Raw genomic sequence first — 13,906 nt, forward strand, 5'->3', positions numbered from 1 at the left:
ATCTGCGCGGGAGCCACATGGCGCTTGTGCAGAACAGGACTGGCGATGTCGCTCACAGTACCCCAAAAGCTGCAGCATGACTGACATGCTGCTGGCGTTTGGGGGTGGCGACGGGCAGCATTCCAGAAAATGGGGGGTGTCAGCCCTTTTCCCTGGCCGTGCTGAAGTCAGTGGCGGCGTTCTTGGACGCAGCTTCAATGGCCCCGGCTGCGTGATTTTACCGTACATTTTGAGTAACCTGAGGGACGCGGCCATCGGATCACAGAAGCCGGCAGTGTGCGTCTTTTTACTTAAGGTACCTCCTGCAGCTTTTGCAATAATTTAGCACAGCCGCTACGTACAAAGAAACAACAGCAGTGCTACAGTGTACCTCTGTATAAGACCCTAAATCGGATTGGTGGTAGCTGGCAGACACTGCACCCAGACAAAAAAACAGAAGTAACTGTGTGTGGTTAGAGAACAGATGTTGATAACAAGATGATAAGTCAACTGGAATGGTAAAGATTCAATATAGAACTTTAGAGTATACAACTTCAGGTGCTTCAAAGAGTAACCTACCATTAAGTTGTACTTCTTTCACGCAACAAAATTAACTTGGATGTTGCCCAGACCTCGTCTTCAAGTGTGGCTTTTAGAAACTAGTATAAGCATTGCCTCCACCACTCTCAGGAAATGGGCATCCTATGACATTATTGTGTGTGCTGGGTGCCTTTCAGAGAAAGTGAGAAAGACGTAAGATGTGTGTCACCAATTTGAAGTTACGACCTAGGAAACATAGTTGGTGGCACTGATGATAAGCGTGCAGGAACAGCAGAGGTGTGTGCAAACTCCTAACCTCCTAGAGGGACTGTAACGTAAGAGGGCCATGTTGATCAACAGCTCGCCCCGTTTTGTAGGCGGGGTGGGGGGGGTGACTAGACAAACGGAGGCGTTCCTGAAGTAACGCCTGCCGTTTGTGGGTGGCCCTACTGACACCACTCATCTATTAGAGCCGGAGGCTCACTGGGGCTTGCGGGAACGAGACCCTACCACAAGGGTCTTGTCGCAAGCCCGATGGTCGCGACCATCGTGACCATCACCTGGCCGCTCGCAAAAGCTGTGGGTGGGCACCCATAGCTTAGCGAGCGGCCAGGAGGCCGGGTAAAAAAAAAAAAAGCGTCCGCCTGATTCAGAGAGAGCGCGCGCTTTTTGCGAGCGGCTCTGAATCAGGCCCATAGTACAACACTATACCTTAAATTATATTACAGTATGGCAAGGTCTTCAATGAACATTTCCTATAATTGTCTCCAGTACATTAGCAATGTGTTAATTGTCATATCATTCTGAACATTTTGTTCTCGTTTGGTGCGAATGGAAATAAGTGAGAAATCAATAAAAATATGATATATATTATTTGTAATAAATACATGCCTGTCTTTATGGGGCTACGTGTATAAAGATCAGCATAGCGCGTGCTCTATAGATGAAGAAGAGTATTCCATTAAATTGTTTCACAATAACCTTGGCTGTTTTGGGGAGGCAGCGGAGAGACCAGACTGAAATAGAAATCTTTGGCTGATTCCGACTGTTCTGTCTTTCCAAGAGGCAATCAGATGTTACATTTTACTCTCCATGTTATTGGATACAATGATAACATTTCCCAATTGCTGAGTGTTATTGTCCATAGAAAGAGATCACACAACCTCTAATCAGGCGATTTAGTTTCTGTAGAACAATGAACAGATAATTCTCTGTTGACCCTTGGACCTCACTGAAGAGCACAAATAACATGATTTGCAGGGGGAAAAAAATCATAAACACTAAGGCATTCATTGAAATGGTTCATGATAATACAAATCATATGAAGTCAAGTTGTTTCACAGATCTATCTATCTTTATGTACAGTATATATATTTCAGTGTTCTTCCCAGGCTGTTTTCTGCGGGTGCATCGCCCGGCAGAAACAGCCTGCCGCCCGGCTCTTTCCCTTGTCGACCTCCGCTGACCCTCACTGTGGAACGCTGGCCTCTGAAGTGACCGGAGGCTAAAGAAGCCTCCAATCACTTCAGAGGCCAACGTTCCTAGTGATGCACTGCGTGGGTGACGTCACGACGTCACACGCGACATGAGGAGCCTGCCCCGCACGCCTGCTGGATCTGGTTAGATCCATTCAGCTCGAGGCAGCGGGAGCAGGAGCGGCCAGCAAGTAAAGGTAAGTGCTGGTCTGGGACTGGGACCAGGACCAGTCTGTGGGCACTGCATAAGGGACCATCCTGAGGGCACTGCATAAGGGACACTTTAAACCTGGGGGCACTGCATAAAGGGGCCAGCCTGGGGGCACTGCATAAAGGGGCCAGCCTGGGGGCACTGCATAAAGGGGCCAGTCTGGGGACACTGCATAAGGGGCCAGCCTGGGGGCACTGCATAACGAGCCAGTCTGGGGGCACTATTTAAGCATGGGGGCACTACATAAGGGACCAGTCTGCGGGCACTACATAGGGGCACTACTTCAGCCAGGGGGCACTGGATAAGGGCAAAACTAAACTACAGGGGGCAATGCATAAAGGGGAAAACTACAGGGGGCACTGTATAACGGGCACAAATACAGGGGGCACTGCATAATGGGCACTTTTGACTGAGAGCCAGTGGGGGAGCAGCCTGAGACCTATCGGGCTGGATTGGTAAGGGAGACACCCCTTTTCCCGACACACGCATAATTGTGAAGACCCCCACCTGGCTACTTTTGGATGCCATCCGGCTGGAAAAAATTTCTGGGGAGAACACTGTATTTATATATATATATACTGTCAGGGGCTGGCTGGCAACTTTCAGCCTGGGGGGCAACACATGCAAGTGGCCCAGGCTTTCTATTTATAAAAAAAAAAGAATAATGCAATTATCCAGACCAATGAGTGTCTCCCTCTAGATGCCTAGGTGGGGAGGGAAGATGTGTAGGGGGTAGGACAGTAGATGTGTACAGGGGAGGAGGGTAGATGTGTGTGTAGATGTGTAGGGAGAGTAGTTGTGTAGGAGGGTAGATGTGTATGGAGAGAATGTATTGCGGGAGGAGAGTTAATGTGCAGGGAGAGGGTAGATATGTGGTATCAGTATGGTTAGAATCCCGACAGCGGCTGGCCGACATGGATGAAAATCCTGATCGTCCCTAAGGTAAGTATTCACTAACCTAATTCCCCCCCTAACCCTCCTTAGGGGTGCCTAATCCTAACCTTTCCCCCAGTGCCTAAACCTAACCCCCCCTTTCCCGCCACCTAACCCTAAGTTCCCCCCGGAGGTGCCTAACCCTAAGTCCCCCCCGAGAGCCCTAAACCTAACCCGCCCCCCAAAGCGGCTCTCCCCACTAGGTGCCTGGCATCACTTCAATCGGAATGCCGGGTGCCGGTCTCCCGGCGTCAGGTAAATTGACAGGCGTCTAGATTTAGACGCCTGTCATTTAACCCTCACTGGGATAAAGCAGTCGGGAAGCCGGCCGTCGGGATTACGTCTGCCGGCTTCCCGACTGCATACCAGATATGTAGGGGGGAAGAGGGAAGATGTGTAGGAGCAAGTGAGGATGTGTAGTGGGCAAGGGTGGATGTGTATGGGAGGAGGAGGGTAGATGTGTATGGGAGAGGATGTGTAGGAGTCAAGGGTGGATGTGTATGGGAGGAGGAGGGTAGATGTGTATGGGAGAGGATGTGAAGGGGCAAGGGTGGATGTGTATGGGAGGAGGAGGGTAGATGTGTATGGGAGGAGGAGGGTAGATGTGTATGGGAGGAGGAGGGTAGATGTGTATGGGAGAGGATGTGTATGGGAGGAGGAGGGTGGATGTGTATGGGAGGAGGGAAGATGTGTATGGGAGAGGATGTGTAGGGGGCAAGGGTGGATGTGTATGGGAGGAGGCGGGTAGATGTGTATGGGAGGAGGAGGGTAGATGTGTATGGGAGGAGGAGGGTAGATGTGTATGGGAGAGGATGTGTATGGGAGGAGGAGGGTAGATGTGTATGGGAGAGGATGTGTAGGGGGGAAGAGGGTGGATTTGTAGTTGGGAGGTGGGAGCATGTGTGGGGTGGAGGAAAGGGATTTGTAGAGGGGAGATGGAAAATGTATAAGGTAGGAAGGTGGATATGTAGGGGAATAAATATGGCAGGGAAGAGATAGGATTGACGGGAAAGGAGGAGGTAAGAAGGGGATAATTGAGGAGACCGAAAAAGGAGGAACACTGACAGAAGGATGGAGAGGAGAGTGAGGGAAGGAAGAAGACGAGGGGGCAGGTGGGACAAGAGTGTCAAGGTGATTTGTAGAGGGAAGGGATGGAACGGTAGTGAGAGAGCAGCAGACAGGCAGAGGTGATGCAGGAAAGTGAAAGGGCTGCAGTGTTAGATTATGGGTAACAGGGAAACCATCTCGACCCCCATATCATTTATCACAAAATGTATCTATATATATATATTTTGCACACACAGTCAAATGGCTAGCAGCAGGGGTGCACTCAACATATGTGTGCTTAATCCATGGGGGGGGGGAAGAGGTAGGTAGATAGGTAAAAATACACTGTCACTTACCACACATAGCTGACTGTCACTGATGATGCAGGCAGTGTTGCTCAGGGTCCTCTCTTCTAGTTCTTCTGTCTCATGGGTGGGGAGTGTAGTAGGTGCCAGGCCCAGTGGTACTGCTGCAATTGATGTGCGGAGCGGGCAATGCTGCATGTTGCTGCTTGTGCCCAGTTACTTTTACCCTCACCTCCACCTGCTCCTCCAAGGTAACCATGGTTACAGAGGTGCTGCCGAAGCAGTCAATTCTGGCTTCGGGATGCTGCGCTGAGGTCCTGATTATCTCATGGCCCCTCTGTACCTTTTCACGCTGGGGCCGGTCACTAGACTGTGACGTCGGAGCCCCGGCAATTAGCTGCATCAGGGAGGTGGAGCTTAAGCGGAGGGGAGGAAGCAGGAGGAGTCACCTTCCTATGCTACATCCGGACCGCCTCCTCCTGCTGCTTAGTTACAGCCAGCAGCCAGCAGCAGCGTATGAGTCAGCCAGACTCATTATTAGTAACATATGTAAATGCCACTGCAGGCCACTTTAGTGTCCCGCTGACGCTGCTCTCTGTTTAGGATTAAAAAAAGTGCAGATACGTCTCCCCCTGGATCCGCCACTGCTCCCGGGTGCCTAACACAACTGGCAGCCCTATAACAGTAAAATCGTACCGGCCCGGGAGGCAGATGGCACCCTGCCCCCCGGCCCAGCCCGCCACTGTATACTGTATATTTACAAGCATACATTTATATACACACAAGAATGGGGATTGGTCAGGATCCCGGAACCAGTATCCCAACCATCGGCATCCCAAAGGTAAGTAGTGGGGTGTTAGGGGAAGGTTGGGGTGCAAAGTTAGGGTTAAGCACCGGGGAGGGAGTGTTAGGAGTAGGGTGCGAGGAGGGGGAGGTTAGGTTTCGGCACTGGGGGGAAGGTTAGGTTTAGGCACAGGGGAGGGGAATTAGGGTTAGGCACAGGGGAGAGAGGGCTAGGCTAGGGGTTAGGAAAACACTTACTGCTAGTTCCTATGGGTCTCAGGATTCTGGCTGTTGGGATGCCGCTTTTGGTATTCTGACCAGCGGCATCCAGACAGCTGGGATTTCATACCCAACCCGTTGAATGAGTATGGCTGGGGTCAATATACTGTATGTCTGCAGGAGGGGGAGATTTAAAATGTGCAGAGGTTTAGATTCGGGAGGGGTGTGTCCTAGCTCTAATCTAACTTGCAATGTAACATCTGCAGCATTTCTAACATGCAAAAGCAGCCCATATTTACCCTGCATCATGCAACAAATAAATGTATTTGCACCCCTTGCAGTGCAACAAGGATTGTTTTAGATACAAAGGGGCCCATTTATTAATGATCGCATTTTGCAATGCGATCAGGGCATCCAGTACCGCCCATGTTCGCATTGCAAAAAATGCGATCATAGCGGCTGAATGTATGTACCGGCACATGCAGGGAGATAAGCTCTGAAAGGAGTCCGTCCCTGCGATGATGCCGGAGTGCATGCGGGACTGCTGCGCATGTGCAGTCCCGCGGACTGCACATGAGCGGCGCCCATTGCCGGCGGAGGGATCAGGGAGATCCCTCCGCCGGCTGGAATGTGGTAAGTCCCCATAGACTACAGCGACTAAAGCTATATCTTCAGATAGCGTTAGCTGCTGGGGCCAATATCGGGAATGCGATATTGATACATTTGGCAGCATCGCATCCCCCATAGAAACCTATGGGGGAGGCGGCTGCGGGCGGGGGAAGGAGATGGCATACACACAGATATCACATAGTGCCCCCTCTTCAGTCACTGTGAGGAGCACTGCTAAACTAGGTAATGGTGAAGGAGATGGTATACACACAGATATCACACAGTGCCCCCTCGTTCAGTCACTGTGAGGAGCACTGCTACATTAGGTAATGGGGAAGGAGATGGCATACACACAGATATCACATAGTGCCCCCTCTTCAGTCACTGTGAGGAGCACTGCTACACTAGGTAATGGGGAAGGAGATGGCATACACAGATATCACATAGTGCCCCCTCTTCAGTCACTGTGAGGAGTACTGCTACACTAGGTAATGGGGAAGGAGATGGCATACATACAGATATCACATATTGCCTCTTCTCCAGTCACTATGAGGAGCACTGCTACACTAGGTAATGGGGAAGGAGATGGCATACACACAGATATCACATAATGCCCCGTCTTCAGTCACTGTGAGGAGCACTGCTACACTAGGTAATGGGGAAGGAGATGGCATACATACAGATATCACATATTGCCTCTTCTCCAGTCACTGTGAGGAGCACTGCTACACTAGGTAATGGGGAGATGGCATACACAGATATCACATATTGCCTCTTCTCCTGTCACTGTGAGGAGCACTGCTACACTAGGTAATGGGGAAGGAGATGGCATACACAGATATCACATATTGCCTCTTCTCCAGTCACTGTGAGGAGCACTGCTACACTAGGTAATGATGAAGGGTATGTCAGATACACAGATGTGATCACTGAGGAGCTTATGCCGAGTTTGCTGCATACAGTATGTGTCCAATAATAGCTGAAAAACATGCAGGTGAAAGTAGTGTAATTACACTAAAATGACAAAGATGCGCCCAGATCTGCACCAGAACCATATGCACCATGAATACATCAGATATACTTACACCCAGATACATTTACATACAGGCATGTTAGAAGCACAAGAAAGTATTTTACATTTGTTTTGACAGCGAAAAACACATTTGCTATAAGGTTACACTTAAATAAAAAAAACCTTAATAATACATACGGCATAATCCTCCTGCTCATGTATGAATTTAAGTAGCAAAAAAATTAATTCTTAAAGACAGCTACAGTGGTGGATCAGCCAATCAGAGTAGAGCAACTAGCGCTGGCGTCCGTCATCATTGTGTGTATTTGCAACAGCCCCCAGGCCCCGGTAAGTGATATTCTGGGGTTGAGCTAACAAGAAGTGAAAAGTTTGGAGAAGTGGACCAGTGGAAAAGTTGCAAATAGCAACCAATCAGCTTTGAGGAACATTTATTACATACATCACATAAAATGATAGGTAGATGCTGATTGGTTGCTATGGGCAACTTTTCTCCTAGCCCACTTTTCCACTCTTAACTGTTTACCCCTTTGTCTCTGACCATTCCCTCCACGGTCCTACAGGACCTCGTCAAGTGTTAGTATCAGAGGTAACCAATTTCTGTAGCCACTTTGGTAGTGGGTGTGCACAATACATATTTGTGTATATTACATACAGTACATGCGTACGCCCAACTCTGTATGAAGCCACTCCTACGGTCACTGCGAGGAGCAAAGCTACACAGTTTATTCAGGAGGAAATATGGATAAATGGTAATAGAATTTAGTGCCTGGAGGTCCAAATGATTCAACATCCCATATCAGCAAATCATCATGTATAGTGAATGATGAATAATAGATCCCGTATCTGTATGTTAACAATTATTAGTGGATTTAGGGGCATATTTATCAATAATTGGGTTAGAGACCCGACAATTGTAATTTCTTATCACTGCTATATGTGACCATATGAAATATATCTATATATTAGGGATGTGCAGGCTCGGATAGGTTCGAGTTTGCACGTTGAGTTCGGATTTTTCTTTTTGGAGGGAAAAATCCGAACTCAACGTGCAAACTCGAACCTATCCGAGCCTGCACATCCCTACTATATATATATATATATCTTTATATATATATATATATATATATATATATTACAGTCAGGTCCATAAATATTGGGACAATGACAGAATATTCATATTTTGGCCTCTATTCACCACCACAATGGCTTTGAAATTAAACAAACAAGATGTGATTTTACTGCAGACTTTCAGATTTAATTTGAGGGTAATTACATCCAAATCAGGTGAACGGTGTAGGAATTACAACGGTTTCTATATGTGTCTCCCACTTTTTAAGGGGCCAAAAGTAATGGGACAAACTAAACAATCCTAAATCTAACTTTCACTTTTTAATACTTTGTTGAAAATCCTTTGCAGACAATTACAGCCTGAAGTCTGGAACGCATAGACATCACCAGACGCTGGGTTTCATCCCTGGTGATGCTCTGCCAGGCCTCTACTGCAAATGTCTTCAGTTCCTGCTTGTTCTTGGGGCATTTTCCCTTCAGTTTTGTCTTCATCAAGTGAAATGCATGCTCAATCGGATTCAGGTCAGGGGATTGACTTGGCCATTGCATAACATTCCACTTTTTAGCCTTACTAAACTCTTTGGTTGCTTTTGCAGTATGCTTCGGGTCATTGTCCATCTGCACTGTGAAGCGCTGTCCAATGAGATCTGAAGCATTTGACTGAATATGAGCATATAATATTGCCCGAAACACTTCAGAATTCATTCTGCTGCTTTTGTCAGCAGTCACATCATCAATAAATACAAGGGAACCAGTTCCATTGGCAGCCATACATGCCCACACCATGACACTACCACCACCATGCTTCACTGATGAGGTGGTATGTTTTGGATCATGAGTAGTTCCTTTCCTTCTCTTCTCTTCCCATCACTCTGGTACAAGTTGATCTTTGTCTCATCTGTCAATAGGATGTTGTTCCAGAACTGTAATGGCTATTTTAGATGTTGTTTGTCAAACTCTAATCTGGTCTTCCTGTTTTTGTGGCTCACCAATGGTTTGCATCTTGTGGTGAACCCTCTATATTCACTCTTGTGAAGTCTTCTCTTGATTGTTGACTTTGACACATATACATCTACCTCCTGGAGAGTGTTCTTGATTTGGCCAACTGTTGTGAAGGGGTTTTTCTTCACCAGGGAAATAATTCTTTTGTCATCCACCACAGTTGTTTTCCGTGGTCTTCCGGGTCTTTTGGTGTTGCTGAGCTCTCCGATGCATTCTTTCTTTTTAAGAATGTTCCAAACAGTTGATTTGGCCACGCCTAATGTTTTTGCTCTCTCTCTGATGGGTTTGCTTTGATTTTTCAGTCTAATGATGGCTTGCTTCACTGATAGTGACAGCTCTTTGGATCTCATATTGAAAGTTGACAGCAACTGATTCCAAATGCAAATGTCACACCTAGAATCAACTCCAGACCTTTTACCTGCTTAATTGATAATGAAATAACGAGGGAATAGCCCACACCTGTCCATGAAATAGCTTTTGAGTTGATAGTCCCATTACTTTTGGCCCCTTAAAAAGCGGGAGGCACATATTGAAACTGTTGTAATTCCTACACCGTTCACCTGATTTGGATGTAATTACCCTCAAATTAAATCTGAAAGTCTGCAGTTAAAGCACATCTTGTTTGTTTCATTTCAAAACCATTGTGGTGGTGAATAGAGGCCAAAATCTGAAAATTCTGTAAATGTCCCAATATTTATGGACCTGACTGTATATATATATATATATATATATATATATATATATACCACCAGAATGTAGTAATTAATATAAACATGCAAGGACAATGGTACCAAAAAGAGCTTGTGCCATGACTGCTTCAGCGGTCATTTCGCTCCTCTTTCGGGATTCCTGTGCAATGTTCAGTCTACTGACCATGCTTGTGTGGCGGCCATTGCCGGGGAGGGTTCCGGAAGAACCCTCTGGTAATTTTTGTGAAATGTAGCACATAGGCTACGCTGGCTAACGTTATATATGAAGATACTGTGAGCGGCCAGCGCCAAACTCCGGGCTGCTTCGGAAATCTGACAGCTTCACAGTCCCCATAGAAATGGGGGCTGCAGGTGCTGACGGAAATGAAGGGACCGCCGCAGATATTGGAGCTATCTGCTGTGGTTCCTCCTTCATGTATCCTTAATATATGCGGGTATCTCCGGAAGCGAACAGCCGCAAATATTCGGTGATAAATAGGCCCCTTGTTTCTTCTGGTTATCACATTGATATCAGATGACATTTGTTTCTCCTAGATCGCATGGCCGGTTACATATGAGATGAGATAGTGAGGACCTAACTGCACCTTGTACTGCAAACTTCAGCTCTTTGACGTCAGTGACTGTGCTCCGCTTGTCTACGGTCTTCTTCTCAGTTCTACGATTGCTTCTCCTCTTTTTCGTCTCCCCCCAGAGATTTGATCCGCCATGCATGCTGGGGATATTGAGAACACCGATCCCTTCAAGAGAGATGTTCCCCAGGTCCATCTGAATGCCGTCACACTGTAAGAGGGAAAAAGCCGTTATCTCTCACACAGTCTTTTCATGGTCACTAAGCTGCACAAATCATTGTGTTAAACATAGGTTACCACGCAGCAATAACATGGAGGCTGTGCTGCTGACGCTTAAATGGGCACACGCACGCGGACTGATACAGAGTCGCGAGCTGCTGCGACGGTTTTAGCATCTTTTTCCAAAGGCCCAATTCAGAGATTTACGGAACAGCAAAATATGGAAAAGCAACAGGAGGCGTCTTGAGAAAAAAGACCCCAATTTCCGGCTTCCCTGATCCTCTGCTGCGTCCAAAGATGCAGATGCAGCATTGGATCAACTGTGTGAACATCGGACATCTAGGTAACTCTCAGGCTACCCAAATCACGATGCACGGGCCAGCGAAGCTGGCTTCGGTGCTCTCAGAAACAACTGAGCCAAAACGCCCCCGTTTCTGGAACGCTCCCTTTCGTTTCCCCCAAACGCCAGCAGCTTTTTGATCATGACACGGCTTTGGGGCATTGTAACAGACACCTCCAGAAACAGAATTGTACCATGCGCAGTGTGGCTGCTGTGTATGCGCAAATCTGCAAGCGTCTGAGATTTACATAAGTGTCAAATTTAGTTAAATACTAATGTTAGTATCAGCCCTTCCCCTGGTGTACAGCTGCTACTTTATCATATCCGTCCGATGTCACGCTGCTGCGCACACATTGGTAACATCGATGCACATCGGCTGGTCACGCAGCATGGAAGGCAAGTCTGACCAGCCGCAAACACTGCAGCTCCCCAGACCAGGGTTGCCTACCCTCCCGATAAACGGGTGCAGCTCCCGCGCCCCCGGAAAGGCAGGCAAGCCTAACGCCTGCCGCCAATCCCCCGAAACCCCCTCCCCATTACTTGATAAACCCCCGCAGCGGGGGGGGCGCTGACCCGATTCGCGTCATTTTGGCCCCGCCCCCTGCTTCGCAATGCCTTATTTTCTGCATTGTGTAGGGGGGGGGGGCTAAAATGACGCGATTGCGTGGCCCCCCCCTGTCACGCCCGCAAACCGACCTCAGCTTGTTTGGACCACCCCCTTTTGCCGGCCACGCCCCCTGTTCTGCCGATCTGGCAGCCAGATTGTTGGCAAGTATGCCCCAGACACACATAGAGCTCTCATGCTGCAAAGGCAATCACAATGGCTAATTAATGCACGCCCATGAAACGGCGTTCAAACTCTCAGACACACCTGCGTTTTTCTGACCACCCCCCCGTTACCTCCCCCAAACGCTGATTACCTGTCACTCATTTGTCGGATGATTTTTTCACATACTTATTTCTTTATTGTTTATGATATTTGTTGATTTTAATATTTCACCCATATAATGGGAATCTGGAGAATTCATATATTTTAAAGATAATAAATAAAGTATAATATTTTTAACAGTAAGTTTGTTGAAATATAGAGACCAACTTAAAAAGTGCACCATATTATACACTCTCTTTTTCTTCTTTTCTCTCTGTGATTATAGTAATAGAGTGATTGGTAGCACCCCAGCCAAGATATATAATTGAACACATTAAAATTGTGGGTTATTGTAGCTGGGTCATTTATTCATACAAATATAATATATATATATATATATATATTGAACAAGGCTCAACCCGGCTCACGGTGGAGTGTGAACGGGTAACTCAGGTCGATGGGACCTGGGTCCCGTTCACTGCGTAGGAAAAGCTTGGAGAGGAGAGAACGCCTAACCCCCCCACAGCCCAACCCTAACCCTCCCGTCCTGCAGCCTAACCCTAACCCCCGTAGCCCAACCCTAACCCTTCCGTCCTGCAGTCTAACCCTAACCCCCCACAGCCCAACCCTAACCCTCCCATCCTGCAGCCTAACCCCCCACAGCCCAACCCTAACCCTCCCGTCCTGCAGCCTAACCCTAACCCTCCCACAACCCAACCCTAACCATCCTGTCCTGCAGCCTAACCCTAACCCCCCACAGCCCAACCCTAACCCTCCCGTCCTGCAGCCTAACCCTAACCCCCCACAGCCCAACCCTAACCCTCCCTTCCTGCAGCCTAACCCTAAACCCCCCGCAACCCAACCCTAACCCTCCCATCCTGCAGCCTAACCCTAACCCTCCACAGCCCAACCCTAACCCTCCCGTCCTGCAGCCTAACCCTAACCCCCCACAGCCCAACCCTAACCCTCCCTTCCTGCAGCCTAACCCTAACCCCCCGCAACCCAACCCAAACCCTCCAGTCCTGTAGCCTAACCCTAACCCCCCCACAGCCCAACCCTAACCCTCCCGTCCTGCGGCCTTACCCTAACCCGCCCACAGCCCAACCCTAACCCTCCTGTCCCGCAGCCTATCTCTAACTCTCCCCCTAGTGTGACCTAACCCTCCCCCCAGTGAGGCCCAACCCTAACCGTCCCGCAGCCTAACTCTAACCCTCCCCTTCTGCAACCCAACCCTAACCCTCCCATCCTGCAGCCTAACCCTAACCCCCCACAGCCCAACCCTAACCCTCCCATCCTGCAGCCTAACCCTAACCCCCCACAGCCCAACCCTAACCCTCCCTTCCTGCAGCCTAACCCTAAACCCCCCGCAACCCAACCCTAACCCTCCCGTCCTGCAGCCTAACCCTAACCCCCCACAGCCCAACCCTAACCCTCCCGTCCTGCAGCCTAACCCTAACCCTCCACAGCCCAACCCTAACCCTCCCGTCCTGCAGCCTAACCCTAACCCTCCACAGCCCAACCCTAACCCTCCCTTCCTGCAGCCTTACCCTAACCCCCCGCAACCCAACCCTAACCCTCCCATCCTGCAGCCTAACCCTAACCCCCCCACAGCCCAACCCTAACCCTCCCGTCCTGCGGCCTTACCCTAACCCGCCATGGCCCAACCCTAACCCTCCTGTCCCGCAGCCTATCTCTAACTCTCCCCCTAGTGCGGCCTAACCCTCCCCCTAGAGCGGCCTAACCCTCCCCCCAGTGAGGCCTAACCCTAACCGTCCCGCACCCTAACTCTAACCCTCCCCTTCTGCAGCCCAACCCTAACCCTCCCTTTCTGCAGCCTAACCCTAACCCTTTCCCTAGTGCCGCCTAACCCTAACCCTCCCCCTAGTCCTCCGCTATCTGTCTGTATTCCAACAGTTGGGATGCTGCTGTCGGTATAGTGAGTGTCGGCATCCTGACTGTTGAGTTGCTGGCTACATCCCATTCACAGGCAATAGTG

At 48.9% G+C, this 13,906-nt stretch overlaps 1 protein-coding gene across 1 annotated transcript in view; it reads right to left on the minus strand.

Annotated features, from left to right (window-relative positions):
* Window positions 1-13,906, minus strand: part of DGKB (diacylglycerol kinase beta) — a 511,490-nt gene that overhangs the window by 148,059 nt on the left and 349,525 nt on the right. The window contains exon 20 of the mRNA XM_088453127.1: window positions 10,499-10,694. Within this exon, the coding sequence (XP_088309253.1) occupies window positions 10,499-10,694 (196 nt within the window). The remainder of the gene's footprint in view (window positions 1-10,498; window positions 10,695-13,906) is intronic.

Source organism: Taudactylus pleione, unplaced genomic scaffold (genome assembly GCF_031769625.1).
Source record: "Taudactylus pleione unplaced genomic scaffold, aTauple2 ptg000571l, whole genome shotgun sequence".
In the NCBI taxonomy this organism is placed as follows: domain Eukaryota; kingdom Metazoa; phylum Chordata; class Amphibia; order Anura; family Myobatrachidae; genus Taudactylus; species Taudactylus pleione.